Source organism: Sceloporus occidentalis, unplaced genomic scaffold (assembly GCF_023333645.1).
Source record: "Sceloporus occidentalis isolate IW3139 unplaced genomic scaffold, rSceOcc1.0.p SCAF_21, whole genome shotgun sequence".
Taxonomy (NCBI): domain Eukaryota; kingdom Metazoa; phylum Chordata; class Lepidosauria; order Squamata; family Phrynosomatidae; genus Sceloporus; species Sceloporus occidentalis.
In genome coordinates, this window is record NW_028317001.1 from 3,285,081 (window position 1) to 3,302,809 (window position 17,729).

The window sequence follows — 17,729 nt, forward strand, 5'->3', positions numbered from 1 at the left end:
CCCTGGCCCAATATGCCCGACGTTTGAGCCTTCCAAAGAGGGAGGAGCCAGGGTTGCCCTCACCCAAGATGTCGGAAAAGCCGAAAGCTCCATCCTGATTGGTGGGTTCCCTTTCAGAAGCCGGAGCCGCCATGTTGTTTGAGGGCAAAAAAGGGTGAAAGGCCGGTTACCGGCCGTTCGCCGCCCGGAAGAAGGCGCATGCGCGCTGCAGCGGCGGCGGCTGTTGACAACATGGCGGCGGAGGAGGTTGCCTCCTTGGTTCAGTGGGGCTCTGGAGGCGGCAGGAGCCCCACTCTGCTGCCTCTGGAGCCTTGAGGGGACGCGGGACCGGCCTCGCCTCCTCTCCTGCGCCGCCATGTCCTTCTTCAGGCGGAAAGGTACCTTGGAAGGGGCCAGGGGGAGGCAAAATGGAGGAGACCTTTTCAAGACTACAACTCCCAGAATTCCTGAACAATGAGCTTAGTGGCTGGGGCTTCTGGGAGTTGGAGTCCAAAAACACCTGGAGGCCTTAGAGGCAATGGAGGGGGGATGCCTGGAGGCCTTGCTGCCTCTTAAAGCCCCAAAGGGGTCTTGCTGAGGATTGGGATGCTGGAAAGTGGCTGCTATGGGGCTTCCTTCCTGAGTCTGGGGGCTGTGGCTGTTGAGGGTCAATGGGGAGGAAGGGGAGAACATGGGGGTCTTCAGCCCCTAGTAAAAAGATGGGGGGCTGTGATGGTTGAGGAAGGCAAGAGTGGGGGGACCTTTGAGGATGGGGTGCTTTGGGTGGGAAAGAGAGGGGGCTTTCCTTCATTCCTACCCCAGTGTGGGTTTTGAGGGTCGATGGTGGGTCTGGGAGTTGTGGGATTTGAGGGTCAATGAGAAACGGTGTCCCACAATAAAAGGATGGGGGGCTGTCTTGGCTGGGAAGGTCAAGTCTATGGGGACTACTTCTGAGGATGAAGTGCCTTAGGGAGGGAAAGAGAGAGAGAGTCTTCCTTCTTGAGCCTGGGATGATAAAAAGATGGGGGGGGGGGCGTTCTTCATCCCCACAATAAAAGGAAGCCAAGGAAGGGGCAGAGAGGGCGGGAGGCTAGCTGCTTCCGTATTCCTCAAATGCTTGGATCGCCAAGGACGGGAGAGCCTGAAGGAACTGCATTCGGCAGGACAAGATCTGGAACATCCGTCAAACAAGGAGGCTCTTTATAACTGTTTCTGCTCGGAGGCCTTGAAGCAGAACATCTGGAGACAGCTGCCTTTGTGGGATCCCACTCCTTCGGGAGCGAGCCTCATGACTTGGACCGCCGCTTGATCTCCAGGGACTCGACTCGCAGCCTTCCCAGCTTGCGGGGATTTGCGCCATCGGGGTGAGAGATGATCCAAAGCAATGTCAGATACATTTTACGTTCCCAAAACCAAGCTGTTAAGACAGCAGCGATAACAAAACTATGGGGGGGGGGGGGCGCTCTGCGCCTTACGTAAAGCTTGCGGTGCAACTTGAGCTGGGTTTCTGATAGCTTCCGGAGCCGAAATAAACCAAGCCAAAAGCGTGGACAGGGAGAGATCACTTCTTTCTCTGAGAGGAGACCTTTCAAGATCCCCTTCAGCTCTTGCAAAGCTGAGCCGCTGTAAGTTTGCATTTGAATCGCCGCTTACTAATAATGTTGGACTAGGACACTGAGAGCCAGGATTTGAATCCACACTCAGCCCTGAAAACCTTGGGCAAGTCACACTTTTTCGGCCGCAGAGGGAGGCACCGGACAAACCTCGCCAAGAAAGCCCTTAGGGTTGCCGAAAGGACTTTGTGGCACTCAGTAGCAACAACAAACTGGCGGCTCTGGCTTGGAAAAGGAGCACTTCCCAAGTTCTAGCTCCTCACCTGTCCCAAAGTAGGAAGTTGTACGTTGGAAGAGACTATTGGTGCCACCGTTTAGAGGATGCTGAAGTGCTATAAGCGACTTAGGTCCTGAACAGACAGGCCAAAATAAAGCTGCTTCGGACCACTTTGGAAGTGTGCTCTTGAAATGAAGCATGCACCTTAAGAAGCCAGAAGCCGCACCAAAGCCACGCGCCGGTCCTAAAGACTGGAGCGTGCCTTTGGAGCAGCTTCAGGCCTCTTAAGATGCATGTGTCATTTAAACAGTATACCTCCAAAGTGGCCCGAAGCAGCTTTATTTTGGCCTGTCTGTTCAGGCCCTTAGACTTGTATGTATAGACGTGTCGGTCACTTGCATTTCTGACTGACCAGTACGTTTTGCAGGCTTGGGAGCAGAAACCCTTGCTCAGCCCTGAAAACTGGAAGGCTGCTGCTTTACCCAAAGCCAACATAGCGTTCTGAAATGCCTTAAAGAAAGGGAATGAATGAGTTGTGGGCCTTCCTTTTTCTCCTCTAAAGCCACCTTCACAGCGATAGGGACTCCCCTCTGCTATAGGCTGAGAGGTCCAGAACAATCAAGGGTGGGTCAGAGAGTCAACATTGCTTGGCTGGGCTGATGTTGACCTAACTTATACCTCCTCCGCCGGGCCTTTCAGGGCAAACGGAGGAGGAAATGTTCAACTTGGATAGAAGGCGGAAGTGATGAGACGTGGGTTTGGTTGCCTGGAGCTGCTTTGGCTTGCTGTGTTTATGTTGGGTGCAGCTTACAGGGGGTGTCTGGGGGGAAGTCGGCATTATACTGTGTTGTATTGCACCGTATTGTGTGATTACACCGACGTGTAATGTTGTTCCTCTTGGTATCCCTCTTGTCCCTGAAGCTGACAGTTAGACGGAAACGTTTTGGCGTAACTCGAAAAGCAGGCTGCCCAAGATGACAGCAGGAGTGAAGGATTAGTAACTAGGAGTTAGTAGTGAGTGGACCTGAACGTGGCAGCATGGCCTAGTGGCTCAGGTGTTGGGCTAGGACCAGGGTTCAAATCCCTGCTCAGTGATGGTAACTGGGTGCTCTTGGGCAAGTCACACTCTCTCATCCTCATGAATGCAAAGGCCAACCCCCTCTGAACAAATCTTGCCGTGAATATATTGTGACAGGGTCACCGTAAGCCTGGGACGGCTTGAAGGCACACGACAACCGCAATTTAGTGGCCTTACTTGGACAAATGTCGCGGCATACAAGAGAACTTGAGTTCAAGTTTACATACTACTGGGAAGCTCATTGCAAGCAAGGTTGTTGCTTGTTTAAACAATGTTGTCACAAGAGCAGGAGTGATTTAAACTTCCTTGAGGTCTTTGGATGAAGGGCAGCTCGTTGTTCGGATTGTTCAAAACAAAGAAACGGTATGAAGACATGAGGAAGAAGTGGTTTTAAAATGTTCACAACAGATTAGTTAGGTGTGGGAAGAAGGGGGTCAGCTCTTGGAAGAGAGAAAATGGCAGGCCTTGTATATGCTCCCTGCAGTCACTGTAGGAGAAATAGACTCTCTGTGATATATGGCAGCAATCCCAGGGCTTTCCGTTCCCTAATAAACACCAGCTCTTTTCGAGCAGAGCATTGGTTCATGTCAACGTAACACGGGCTGGCCCATAAATATTTGTCTTCTCTTGTGACCCACAGGCAGGCAGTTCAGCGATTCCATGACAGAAGGCAAAAGGGACACTTTAAGTTGCTTTAAATCAAAGCCCGAACGCCCGGCTCCTAAAACAAAAAGGCTAACCTCCAGCGGAAGATGGGAAAGCACCGACTCGACAGACGGAGGATTCATCACACGGTGCCCGGCAAGCCGCAAATGCCCCCATAATCCTCTTGCAATGACATTTCCCTGGCTTGCGCTTAAAAGTCTTGATTTGCAAAGGGGTCTTTGGGACAGAGAATGTAGACCTTTGGGAAGGGCAGGCCTTCCAAAAGTGCCCCAGAACGAAGTAGACTGAAGTCTACGAAAGCTCATGCTGCCAATATCTCACTTGCTTTTGCTAAGTCTAAGGTGCTACAAAACCTTTCTGATATTGTTTAAAACAAGTTAAAGTCAGGGAATTGATAGAAATGCACTGTGTCTGGGCCCAGCGTGGCCTAAATTGTGCAAAATGTTTTGAATTCTAAACTGGGAGCCAGTCACGACGGAGAAATCTTCTCCCCTGGGCCTGCCTCCGCCTTCAACCTGGCGGTGCAAGTTGGCCTTTGCCAATGAGTTATGCAAGGCGGCCTGGGAAAGCTGCATTTATTTCACACGCCAAGGATGCTCCAGTCAGTATCTTGCTGTCCTGTCGCGATGGAGGGTTGCAGTTCACCAAACCAGGCCGCTACAAGCCCAGAGGGTGAGTAAGCTGACTTGCAGATGAGCTGATGGCCCGGCTATTTCCCATGTCAAACGGATGAGATGTCATGGAGGTATTTACAAACTGCTTTGTTGCCTCACGTGCGGATCCTGTGACGCTGGAGATTGCCCTGAGGTACGTGTGGGCATGGCATGCAGGGCCGTGACGGCGCTATCAGATATGCTCCCAGTTGCTTGAAGACATCTGTGACATAACAAGAATTGGCCTGTCATGTGCGCGGCACCATAACTCTGCATCCGGAGAACAAAACGATGAGTAAAAGTTGAGCTGTACCCCGCTTTTCTCTAGAGGTGGCATCCAAGACGGCTTGCGGTAACTCCGGTGAGATGGCTACCGAAGTGTATAGACAGGGAGGCTAATGAGAATCGCTTATCGGCTGGAGACTGGTAGGATTCCTTGAGAAACACAGATGGGGGTCAAGAATGCTATGAGAAGAAAAGGAGGGTCTTGTGCTGAATTGGGCCAGAGTCCCACATAGAGGTCGGCAACCCTCTCGAGCCAAAAGTTCAAGGAAGAGCACATCGGTTGATGAAACAAAGGCAGCGGATCCTTCCTAATTTGAAACCGCTTTGTAAAAATTAACCTGTGGTGAACTTTGGGCAACCCACCTGCCTGGCATTAAATTACTACCCCAGGAATCCTTGCGTCTCGTGGCTTGCGCTGTGCACATGTCTTTTAAGTCAACTCTCCTGCTTGTCGGCAGCTGATACAAGATGGAATGGCATTCTCTTTATCCCTCTTCCAGATTGAGGCTCGCGTTAGATGAATTAAAGATTAAGGCATCGAGCTTCAGAAGGATTCCGCTAATTAGGTGGCAGCAAATATTAGCATTTAGATAATTGCCGTAATCCTTCCTTCGGAGGCAATTACCTTTCTTTCTTTCTTTCTTTCTTTCTTTCTTTCTTTCTTTACTCTTCCAATTTTTAAAGATTCGGGAAAAAACGGTTTGACTCGTCCCAGCCTTGCTACAAAAGCGAGGACTGTGATTTTATAACTTGCTGTTTGGCAAATGTCGACTCCGGCCGTGCTGGGAATTGGGTCCTCTGATCTCTAGAGAAGTGTGGGCTTGAAAAGGTTCAAAGAACGACTCTGAGTGCAGAAGGTGGAAAGGGGGGAGCTAGATTCCCAGCATCACGAATAAAAGAGGAGGGTTGCGTACTACAGCTGGAGTCACTGTGCGGAGAAGAAAGCCAAGCAGTCCTTTGAAGTGAATGAATGGATGTTTTCAAAGCTTGTAGCCTAGGTCTTCAATATTTAAGCACCTCTTCCTGAATATATACCTTCCTGGGATTGGCATCAGATGCTGCGCTGAGTACCCTTGTATGCCTGGGCGCAGGGCCCTTCTCGGTAGCAGTAGTAGCTTCCCCACCTAGGGAATATCCTTCTTCGTCTCATCCAGCTTTGATTCTGTGACCTCCTTTGTTAATTTTGGTGCCAGATACATTAGATCCCACCCCTTGCCTCTTCATTCCATTTATCCTCCTGTTAGCATTTAAAGTTGTTGTTGTTTTGCTTGTGGTGGGGAGATGCATCCCTTGACCCCCTTAATTCCTCTCTCTTTTCTGTAGAAGAGATGATGGCACCCCTGTTTCTGGTTCTTCATTTGCTGCCGATCCCTAACAAACATGTTTTTGTGTTTTGCAGTGAAAGGCAAAGAACAAGAGAAGGCAATAGAAGCCAAGGCGATTAAAGGTAAGTGCCAGTTCTCAGGTTTGTGGTGGGTGGCATATGAGAAGGCTGCAGCTTCTGGGGGTGTTGCCTTGTAAGGTTTTTTGGACATAATTCGAGGCTACCTGTATCCAAGAGGCCACACAGTTCTCATCACTGAAGAGACTTGGTGCACGGATAGGAAGATGTGGACACTCCAGTTCATTCTTCTTCTTTCTTTTCTTGTCCCAGCTACAGTACCAGTACATTCCCCACAGAGAAGCACCCGAAACCATGCCTTGCTGGAGGCAGCCGGACCAAGCCATGTGGCCATCAACGCCATCTCTGCCAACATGGATTCCTCCAGCAGCCGCACAGCAGCTCTTAAGAAGCAGCCCAGCCACATGGAGGCTGCTCACTTTGGAGACCTGGGTAAGCCTTCCCTTTCTTTGAGTGGAGGGAGCAACCTTTTTCTCAGTAGAAGGATTCGCGCCTGACAATAAGCCATTTGCGGATTTGTAAAATTCTGGTTTGTTCTTGTGTTGCGACCTGTCTCCACAATCAAACTGGTTCGCCTTGGTGGTCACAATGCTTCGTAGGAACCTGGCTTCTTGTTGGCTTAGAATCATGCACCCCAACCCTCTCCACTTTCTGCAAAAGTGTAACCTTTTCACTTCCTCTTCCACCTTCCTTCATTTTTTAGGCCGATCCTGCCTGGACTACCAGACTCAAGAGACCAAATCCAGCCTCTCCAAAACCCTTGAGCAGGTCCTCCGGGATTCGGTGGCCCTGCCCTACTTTGTCCAGTTCATGGAGCTGCGTCGCATGGAGCACCTGGTCCGTTTCTGGCTGGAGGCCGAGAGTTTCCACTCCACCACTTGGTCCCGCATCCGGGCGTACAGCCTAAACACCATCAAGCACAGCTCCTTGGCGGAGCCGGTCTCCCCTTCCATCGCCGAACCCGAGAACTCCGCTACCGACGTGTCTGTGTCCTCTGAGTCACTTGGCAGATGGCCAGAGGATTCTGGGCCAGGGCCCCAGCCCTCCTCGTCCATCAAATTGCCGGCCGCTGGATTGAACGGCCGAACTTTGAACCTTCAGAAGCATTTGCTGCTTTGCCAGGGTAGCGCTGGCCAAGCCCATCTCGGGTTTGGGACGTCTGGAGCAGAGGACTGTCCTGCTCCAGATGAACCTGGAGGCGCTTCCAAAGTCTCCACACCCAATAGAAACAGTCCTTCCTTTGCACTAAAGGACCTGTCAGGAAAGCTCATGAAAAGTAAGTGCCAGCCACCCTCCTTCACAGCCAGCAGTCATTGCAAAAGGGGCTCGGTTGGTTTCAGCAGTCCTGTAAAATGGCAAACGTCTTTTTCTTGAAGCAGAGCATTGAAAAGCTACACATCCCGCAGTCCCTTAGCTATTGACAGTGCTCATGGTGAGGAGGAGTGAGAGGTTGTGAGGGTTGTTGCCCCACCATTGTTACCAAAACGTGGAGGTTTTCACACATCTCACCACTGCCAGCCAACGTGGGGACATCCACCTGCCCCATGGCTGTAGCACCAAATGTGGGGACCTTCTAGATGTCCTTGTGATTCCTGTGTGAGATTTTACTCATCCACTACTCACATCCACCTCATACCATCACATTCACAGACACTGTGCCTGAATTCATCCATACAAATAACACTATAGAAGTATTCTCAGACCCAGCGGTGTGTAATACAGAGGTTAATTGAGTAAATGAAACTAATAACATATAAACTTACTTATTGACCACATCCAAATCCTGACCGAACCCATCTAAACTAACTCAAACTCACATTTTGTCTCTCAGGTACCTAACTTTGACAGACTTTATCCTGCACACCAGACTTAAAAATCCCATTTGCAGTCACTCTTAATATTCCATATTATCACCACCTCTGAACAGATCTTTCTCTCATTACATCTACTATACCTGTGGCACATCCCTAGCCATATTTTACCTTAACTTCTCTAATAAACACCACCTTTGCTACAAAAGTCTGTATCATTGCATCAAAAACCCTGCCTTCTTCCTTCAACCTCCCCACACCATTCTTAGGAAATCCTTTAGGGTTTGGATACCACACAGGTCTGAAGCCAGAGGGGAAGAAATTCCCAGATCTACCAAACACCAAATTACGCCGTTGGATCTTGGCCAGTGTAAACAGTCAGGTTAGTCATAGCAGGTTAGGGATTTGCAGGTAGTGTTAGAGTTTACAGCCTAGGGATTTCAGCTGAGCTGTTCTTATCAGGTATGCAATTGTCCAAACTCTCTTTTCCAGTTCTCTGGCTTTGCTAAAGGCAAGTGAAGTGAGTCATCTTAGCTTCTCTCCTTAGAAAAAGACAAGGCCGCCTTGTAAAGTTCAGCTATCTTTCCGAGAAGCGAAGGATGACACTTTAAAGCCCCAGTGCATATAAACTATATATTCTATATAGTTTTTCGGGACCAAAGTTTTGTCCAGAGGAGCGAGGCTCCATCTGAACCAGTGGCTCTCAATTGCACTTCCCCGTGTCTCAGCTGATTTGCTAAGAAGGTGAAGATGAAATGTTCTCCTTAGCTATCTAACAACTAAAATGCTTCCTTTACCCGGCCACAAATGCCAGTCATCCCTTAGTTTTTAAAATGCTGCTGTCTTCTACCACATCTTTGTTTCTTTATTTTCCCTTTTTTCCTTCCCCAGGTATAGAGCAGGATGCAGTTACAATTTTTACCAAATATATTTCTCCCGATGCTGCTAAACCGATCCCCGTTACGGAGCTGATGAGAAACGACATCGTAGGTAAGTGGGTTGCAAGGCTGAGCCACGCACTCAGAAACCAGAACTCGGCTCTCCTGTTAGCCGGCGGCCTTTGGGAGAAGCCCCACCCCATAGACCCCAATTTCAAAACTCCCTCTTGTTTGTGCCTTAGATGTGCTATGCTATCTGTACTGTGCTAAACCCTGCCACTAACTGCCCTGTGATCTGGTGAACTTACAGCAAAGATTTGTGGGGAAGACGGCCAGGTGGACCCCAACTGTTTCGTCATGGCACAGTCAGTAGTGTTTAATGCCATGGAACAAGAGTAAGTTGATTTCCCCTCTCTTAAATACGTTTATGTGTTTGGGATGGGTGGGTGGGCTTCTTATAGTCTAATATAAGAATATTAGACTATAAGAATGGGGAATGTGGGGAGTGAAGGCCCCAGGATAAAATAGAGGCTGATCTTGGGGCAAAACCTTCATCCGCTAGGCAGGTGAGAGAACCAGTCTCACCTAGAAGGGTGCCTTTGGTATCTCTTGGCTTCCCTTAGTCTATTTGTAAGGTTTCTTTCAGATTTTGACTGGTAGGATTTGGTTCTGATCTGAAAATGATATCAGGGTAACTATGCAGAGGCTTAGTGGAGTGGTGTGTTGGATTAATGCTCAGGGAGACCAGGGTTCGGGTTTCCTATCAGCCAGGAAACCCCATGGCCGTGCTGGGCAAGTCACATTCTCCCGGCCTTGGAAGAAGGCAATGGCAATCCTCCTCTGAATTAATCTTGCCAAGAAAACCTTGTGATAGGGTCCCTCGAAGTCAGAGTCTTCTTGAAGGAGTAGTATACCATCCTGGTTATTTCGTGTTGGCATGTCCCATTACTTGGTGTTTGTAGTGGCACCTTTGGTTCCTAGCGGCCTTTTGTGCATAGCTAACATAGAATGAGGACTTCCTCATCTCTGCTGCCTTTTAATGAAACTGCTGTCTCCTTCCTGCAGGCACTTTAGCGAATTCCTGCGAAGTCACCACTTCTGTAAATACCAGATCGAGGTGCTTACCAGTGGGACCGTCTACCTGGCCGATATTTTGTTCTGCGAATCTGCCCTCTTTTATTTCTCTGAGGTAAGGCATCTTGTTCGTCCTTTTGCCGTATGTAAAAAACCAAACAATCCCCACCTCCCAAGATATATGAGGCCTTCCTTATCCTGATGTTTTCCAGCGTTCTGGTTCATTCCCATAGGGGAGGTTGAAAGGAGATGCACTCCATAACATCCGAACGGCACCAGGCTAGATAGGGCTGTTTGAGTCAGTTTCTTGCCTGCCTGGGTTCTTTTGTTTGTGCTGGCTTTTACAAACCCACCCCCTTGCAAATCACACTTCTTTGTAAGTTAAACGCAAGGTGTGAAAACAGTCCTAAAAATATAAAAGCACAGAATTGTTATTTTGTTTGCGAAGCCTCAGCTCGAAAAGTAAACCTGGGGAGCTGTCAGTTGTGCATCTTCTTAGCAGCTTAAGCTGATAATGAGAAATAGTTTCTCTCTCTCAGATACACACACATGCACACAGAGTTCTGCTAAGATCTGCTAAAATGACATCCGGAAAAGTGGCATTGCATCACTTTGGGCACACAAGACATGTTCGCATAGCTTGCCAGGCAGGCGTAGGGTGGAAAAACGGCTTTTGCCCTCAGCACAGTTATCACCTCTGTTCTCAATCTTGGAAAGTCAGTTGGCAAACCTCCTACTCTCCCAGGGGCATGTTCTTGCCCATCTCTCCCCCTGTCTTTTCCATGCATAACTTTAGGAGCTGTTGGAGGGACGTTGGCACTCACGCCTTAACTCTCTTCCCTAGTTCATGGAGAAAGAAGATGCCGTAAATATTCTGCAGTTCTGGCTAGCAGCGGACAACTTCCAGTCCCAGCTGGCAGCCAAAGAAGGCCAGTACGATGGGCAGGAGGCACAGAACGATGCCATGATCTTATATGATAAGTGAGTTGCGCCCTGGGACGATCTCTCCTTTCCATACCCCTTCCCCGCTTTCTGATCATTCTCAGGTCATCCTGGTCCTTAAGCGTTGCTTCTTTACCAGCTTGCTTGTTCTCTCACCCTTCCTGGCAATTCCTTGCCATTGCTGGCTGGCAGGCAAGGGGGAAAAACAACTTGAAGGCACACAAGAACAACAAAAACTGAAGTTTTAAAAAAATCAACCCCTGGGGGGTTGTATGGGAACAGGCTTGAAATAGTCACTGGCCAGTTTGGGGGCACATATGGCAATAGTAGTTGCACCAGGGGGTGAAAAGAGGCATGGACAGTGCACTTGAAGATCCCAGAGGCATCTGGTTCCCAACCCCAGGAACCTGGGCTGCTTTGACTTTTGCATTCTCGGTCTTTACGTCTTTCTTCTTGTCTTCTTCCTCATCCTCTGTCCCCTCCTGTGTTGCTGTGTAGGTATTTCTCCCTCCAAGCCACCCATCCCCTCGGCTTTGATGATGCCGTGCGCCTCGAAATCGAATCCAACATCTGCAGGGAAGGAGGGCCACTCCCCAACTGTTTCACCACTCCATTGCGCCAAGCCTGGACCACCATGGAGAAGGTCAGGAGTGCTCTTCTCTTCTCTTCTTCCACGAGGAAGGGAAAAAAAACTCCTGAAACATAGGTGTTGATTTCAAAATAGTACTTGCGTGATTGAACATATTCGCTTTGACTATTTGTCTATATCCCCAATATTGTCTCTTCTGATGAGAAGCGGCATTCCAGGGTCTCAGAGGGAGAGAAGAGACCAGGCCAGGGATTGAACCTGGAGCCCCTGCTTATGCTTTTCCTCACCACAAAGTTTGCTCCGGTGCCTCAGTTCCCTCCTCTCTTCCTCTCCCCTTCAGGTTTTCTTACCTGGCTTCCTGTCCAGCAACCTTTATTACAAATACTTGAACGACCTCATCCACTCGGTCCGGGGGGATGAGTTTGCCGGCGGAAATATCGCACTGACTGTTCACGGCTCCGGTGGCGCTCCAGACAATGACTCCCACACGGGGCCCTCCGACAGCACTACTCCTTCCCAGGTGGGTGGCTGGCTCTCCCATCGCTTTCCCAAAGCAGTCTGTGGCACCCGCTCTGCATTGGCTCATCCCTTCTTTCCTCCTTCTTCCATGACAAACGCCTGAAGCTGGTGGACTACAGCGGGCAGAGGGGAACCAGCAGGTGGCCACCCCTTTCTGTGGCACAAGGGCAGGGAACCTTTTCCAGCCCAAGGGCCACATTCACGTTCAGAGAAGCGTTTGCGCATTTGAGATCTCCATGCCCCCTCCTTTCCGACGTTAATTAACGCTTGTCGTTTGTGTTTCAGTCTAGCCTCAAAAAGGCTAATGTAAAAATCTTGAAAAACTTTGATGAAGCAATAATTGTAGATGCTGCCAGCCTGGATCCGGAGTCTCTGTATCAGCGGACGTATGCCGGGTGAGTGTCCCTTGGAGCTCTGTGGAACCCGTTGGGAAGAGGGGGCCCAGTGGTGTGTGTGTATTGAAAAATGGAGAAGTCAGGATGTGAAGCTGCTAGTTCAGGTGAAGAAAGTAATAGTGAAGGAAGAATACATGGGGCACGTCTGGTTGGCAAGGCAGGATAGCAAAAACTGAGAGGGGAGAAGAGCAGTCAGTGGAAACAATGGAAAGCACGTGCCTTGGAATCCGTGCAGATATAACCCAAGAGGTTGTGGGTCACTCCTCTGTGCCTCCAACAATAACAACCACAGTGAGTGCCAACATCTTTTCCTCAGTCCTTGGGACTGTGGCCTGGGTTGTATTTAATGGGGTTCCATAACTGCTTCCCAAAAACAACAAGTTTATATTCCAATTATATTTCTGCAATTGTAGCCCTTCATACGGTTGTAGGAACAGGGCTGTAGTGCACATGATGGGCTGTGATTCCTTGGAGGCCTTTGACTTTGCAGCAGTCAGCATCCCTTCTGTTTGAGGCTTTCTGGAATCTGGTGAGGTGGGGTCAGTGGGACATAGTAGATGGGTTGTGAAATCTCCGTTCTTTCCCCTCTCACCGGATGCTGAAGGGCACAGTAGTCCCAGGCCAGTCTCACCTGTATTTGAGACTCTCCCAGCACAGGAGTCTGAGCTGACCATCAGCCTGTATTGGAGTTCAGCCACTTCTGGAAGGACAGGAGTTCTCTGACCATGGTGCCAAGTGAGACATAGATGAGTAGGCTGTCTGCCATAGATGTGCTCACAGAAGCAATGATGAATGGGTGTGGAGCACTGACTTCCTCCATTCCCTTTGTGCCATGACTGGATTTCCCTTCCCACCCGTGACCATAAGAAAGTCAAGTTTCTCTCTCTTTTTTTGCTTTTTGGCTCATTCTTGCTGCAGGAAGATGTCCTTTGGCCGTGTCAGCAACCTGGGCCAGTTCATCCGAGAGTCAGAGCCCGAACCAGACGTCAAGAAGTCCAGAGGTGAGTCACTTCCTTTATTCTTCCTGTTCATCCTGAGGGACGACGCTCCAAAGAGCCTTTTGGAATCACCTGTTTTTGGCTGGCACAACATGTACTGTGGAAGAACCTGTTTGAAACTTAAGGAAGGTTCCTACCCAAAAATACGTTTGCAAATGTCACAGGAAGCCATGGGTTTAAGGGGGAATGTTTGAAGAAAAAGAGACAGGACAAATGTATTTGGGAAGATGGTCAGTGATTGAGCAAGGCTCTCCTTTTGCTCTTATAACTGCCATAATGTATAACTAGGTAAAGAATATTGTCAGAATTACTCCCACGAGTAACACTGCCGCTCTTCTCTCTTTCTGCCTCTGGTTCCTCCAGGGTCCATGTTTTCACAAGCTATGAAGAAATGGGTGCAGGGCAACACGGATGAGGTAGGTCCATATATTCAGATAGATAGATAGATAGATAGATAGATAGATAGAGTAGCCAAACAGATCTCTATTTGCAAGGTAGTGAGAAGGAATGGTACTGAGAGGGCAGGCTGTTGCTGTCATGAGCCTTCAAGTTGTTCCTGATTTATGACAGCCCTAAGGCAACCCTCTCATGGAGTTTTCTTGGCAAGATTTCTTCCTCTGGCCTTCCTCTGAGGGAGTATGACTTGCTCAGAGTTACTCAGTGGGTTTCCAGGGCTTTGCAGAGATTCAAATCCCGTTCTCCTGGAGTCCTAGTCAGCACTAAAATAACTATACCAACACTGGCCCCTTGGGTTTGTTGGTTTTCAAAGTCAACAGTGCCCAAAAGCCATAAACGAGAGTAATTTGTGTGAATAGATTTGCAATTGGCATCCATACAGTCCCAGCTCCCTGTCCCTCCACCTCCACTGCCATAGCTTGGCTTTGCGTGTCATATCCCAAGTCCAGCCTGCCTTCAAAGTGCCCTCTTGTCTGCTTCAGGCCCAAGAAGAGATGGCCTGGCGCATAGCGAAGATGATCGTCAACGACGTCATGCAACAGGCGCAACCAGACCTGGCTGCGGAAAAAGTTACAAAGGTGACAAAGGGTGGCATCAGTTTGGCAGGCTCCTTATTGCGGGGTGGAGGGAGATGGAGAAACCATGTTGGCTGGGGAGGATGGGTTCCTTGTCCTCCTTGTTTCAGATGAGTTCAGGGTGGGCAGCCCCAATAGGCTCAGGTCTGAAGGGCTGAAGCATTATTAAAGTTCTGAAGTCAGTCTCCAAAAACAGATTGCTTTTTCTCTTAAAGCCTGGGCTTGGCCCAGAGCTGTATCACTAACTCTGCAGACATGGGGGCCACTAGCCACCCCTTTTAGTTTGCCGCCACAACTGTGCCCTGAGCATCCTCTTTACCAAATGAGTGGCCACTCAGCATAGCGCCATTCTTGAGCTATGTATACGCAGCCGTTGCAAGCTCTAAGGTGACTTCTTCAAGCCCTCACTCTCAGTATGGAGGACTATTACACTCTTGCATTTCCAGACTGCTTTACTAGGCAGGGAACTCACTGGAAAGCATGAAGATGGCATTTAAGGACAAATTGTCTGGCTCTTTCCCTGCCCGTTTGTCCAAATATCTTGGCAGAGCCGTCCCCTTGTGCCCTGGGTCATTATATAAAAGCAGCGAGTTTTCAGAGACAGAGATGCAGAAGAGGGGAAACTGCCTCTTTTTTTCACTTGCCAGTGGCTTCTTTAAGGAATTATAACACTATGGAGTGAGAAGGGCCTAGTATGGGTCCGCTTTCCAACCAACGTGTCTTTCTTCCTTTTCCTTCCCAGCTATGATCTCCGAAATTCCCAGGAGTGGGAATGTCGTTGGGGTTTCTGCCTCTGAAGACAAGTGGACTTGTTCTCCTCCTCCCTGTTACTCCCCAGCTCCTCCTCGGCCGACTCCGGTGGAATCCAAACGCTGTAAACGTCCACTGGCTTATGTACCCCCACTATGCCATTTAGAGAAAAATACACGACGGAGGGAAAGGCTCCTCCATATCCAACCCAAACGGACTCGCTTCCCTCCGATACGTGCCGACCGCAACCCCAGTGAAGGAACAGCGTCCCGTTCTTCCAGTGCCCCGGCTCCAACCCCGAAAGAACATTCACCGAAAAGACAAGTTGGAATTAGACTGTATCAAGACCCGGAGTTAGACGCTTCCCTTTCATAGGTTCCTAGCTGAGACGTCTCACGTTTGACAGAAAACCTGCAGTTGGAAAAGGCACCTTAACCCGTCGGAGAGGCCTGGATTGTCGACCGTGAGCGGTCTCCTCTTCTTTACAAAAGCATATATACTTCTCATTTTTCCTTACTTGAAGTGTTCTCACCACGCCGGTAACCGGAGCTTCCTTTATCGCCCTCCCTGGAAAAAGCGGGTCCTTGGTTTGTTAGATTTCTCCATTTAAGGTGACTTTAAGGGCCTTTAATTTGGTCATGCGCGTTCTCTCCTTGGCCGAGCGGATGAAAAGCGGAAGGGATTCGGGTTGTTTCTCGCATGCCTCTTGGGGAGGTGGTTATTATTTTTTGACTTCCAAATACTCCCGTTGCATTCATACAACCTCATTCCCATAAGTCAGTCTGGGTGCTGTTGTTGTTGTTTTCCTTTTCTTAATGGCCAGTTTCGCAGCATTGAGTCCCCTGCGCCTTTTATTCCCTCGCCGACCTTTTCCTGCCGGCGTTCTTTATGCCAACGCGGAGCAGCGTCACCACTGTCGCCGCAACTGCAAGGGACGGGTGGCTTTGCCAGAGCGTTAAAAGCCCCCGGACTCGAAACATATTGGAAAGTAACATTCTTAAATTGCAAATTTCCAGGTTTGAGAGTTATAGTTCAGACAGTTACTTTTTTCCGGTTCCCAGTCAAACTGGGGTCCACTTCATTGTACATGAGTGTGTGCATTGGTTTTTTTCCTCCTCCGTTTATTCTATCCTCATCACTTTTATTGAAGTTGTTTTTCTGTTTGGAAGTTGGTGTTAGTATTTTTTACAATCCCATTTGCTTTTCCCCCCCCATTCTGAAGCCTTGTGCAGAACAAAACAAAACACAACCCAAATCCCACCCGCAGGAGAGCTTTGGGTTTATTTCTTCCCCCCCCCCCTCCGATATTTGGAAAGCTTTGACGGACGGAGCCGGCGTTTTACCGTTGCAATATCGGCTCCGGCGTGGCACTGTGAGTCAGCCGGCCAGAAGCAAAACTCTTTGTGTACAGGCTTTTTTGGTACTGTGTACCAACACCTTATTGTCCGATGCCCAAGTATTCATGTACTTAAACCATATTTAATTGTGTTTTGATTGAAATATATATAAATATATATATATATATATTAAGAATTCATGACTATCCGATCTGTTTGTGTGTGTATTTAAAAGCTGCATATCTGGCTCTCCTTTTGCAACCGGAAACCACGAAACTATCACACTGAAAAGCAATAGTCCGCACAGTTCAAATTGTCACAGCATGCAATCTTTTGGCGAGGGTTATATTTCCTCTTCCATCTTAAAGCTGGGCTGTGGTCTGAGGATTTATTATTAATTGTTATTCAGTAATTTACTAGTAGCATATCTTGCTCTCCTCCCTATTTTATATTTCTAATAGCCATGCAAGGTAGGTCAGGCTGAGGCTGCAGAATAGATGCAGTTTGACGCTGCTGTTAATGTCATGGCTCCATCCTGTGGAATCCTGGGATCTGTAGTTTGTTGTGGCAATGGGGAGAAGGCTAAATATCTCACAGAACTGCAAACCCTGGAATTCCATAGCATTAAACCAGTGGTCCCCAAACTGTGCCTCTTTAAGGGATTTTGGACTTCAGCTCCCAGGAACCCAAACCATCAGCCATCGGGGAGCCGAAGCCCAAAAAGGGCACAGTTTGGGGACCGCTGCATTAAACCATGGCAATTAAAGCTGTGCCAAAGTGTGTTAACTCTACAGTGTAGATGCAACCTGAGAAAAGGAGTGGGGTTCGTGGAGGGAGGACTTGTACCTGCCTCTTCCAAGTCCTTGTCTGATACTATAACTGAGGAGTGAATACGTTGAACCTTCGACTCACCTTCATTTCTCTACTGACCCCTTCATAAACGGCAAATGGATATCAATTAGTAATAACATATTTACAATAGCGGAATCATAGCACAAAGGATTGTGGTCACCCACCATGATGTGAATCGTCACACTACTTAGCTTGACAGAGCATACACTTGTCTCTCCATAATTAAATATTTAATTAATTTAATTAAGTATTTAATAAATATTTATTTATTAATTAATATTAAATTAATATTAAGAATATTAAACATTTAAATTCAATATTTAATTAAATATTTTATTTTGGGGGTCATTTTATTTTCATTTTTCAAAGGCGTTTTTTATTATTGGTTTTATTATTTTTTATTTTGTATAATTTTATATATTATACACACACACACAATAAAATAAAATATTTTATTTTAAAATAAAATATATTTCACTATACATACAATATTTTTTATATTTTATTATACAATAAAATAAAATATTTTTATTTTGTATAAATATATATATATATATAAATTTATACAAAATAAAAATAATATTTTATTTTATTGTATGATAAAATATAAAAATATTGTATGTGTAATACAATATATTTTATTATTAAAATATATTTTAT

The 17,729-nt window shown here is 47.8% G+C and overlaps 1 protein-coding gene across 2 annotated transcripts; it reads left to right on the forward strand.

The window, feature by feature from the left end:
• The first annotated feature begins 198 nt into the window (after positions 1–198).
• Positions 199–16,401, forward strand: LOC149301434 (A-kinase anchor protein 10, mitochondrial-like). Of its 2 annotated transcripts, XM_089483917.1 has the most exons (15): positions 199–377; positions 5,891–5,938; positions 6,146–6,325; positions 6,597–7,169; positions 8,596–8,694; positions 8,893–8,977; positions 9,648–9,771; positions 10,501–10,637; positions 11,097–11,241; positions 11,528–11,707; positions 11,992–12,101; positions 13,020–13,102; positions 13,463–13,515; positions 14,038–14,133; positions 14,873–16,401. In XM_089483917.1, the coding sequence occupies exons 1-15, from the start codon at positions 356–358 to the stop codon at positions 14,876–14,878; spliced, it is 1,941 nt and encodes a 646-aa protein (XP_089340043.1). In that variant the 5' UTR covers positions 199–355; the 3' UTR covers positions 14,879–16,401. The 2 variants fall into 2 exon arrangements, with proteins under 2 accessions (XP_089340043.1, XP_089340044.1); XM_089483918.1 differs by lacking the exons at positions 13,020–13,102; positions 13,463–13,515; positions 14,038–14,133; positions 14,873–16,401 and having other exon boundaries at positions 11,992–12,105.
• The last annotated feature ends 1,328 nt before the right edge of the window (positions 16,402–17,729 follow it).

Excerpts from the sequence above, each read along its gene's own strand:
- LOC149301434 (XM_089483917.1), top strand. The coding sequence starts at position 356 with ATGTCCTTCTTCAGGCGGAAAG. Across the intron at positions 11,708-11,991 it reads ACAGCACTACTCCTTCCCAG|TCTAGCCTCAAAAAGGCTAA; the intron begins GTGGGTGGCTGG and ends TTTGTGTTTCAG. Across the intron at positions 12,102-13,019 it reads TATCAGCGGACGTATGCCGG|GAAGATGTCCTTTGGCCGTG; the intron begins GTGAGTGTCCCT and ends TTCTTGCTGCAG.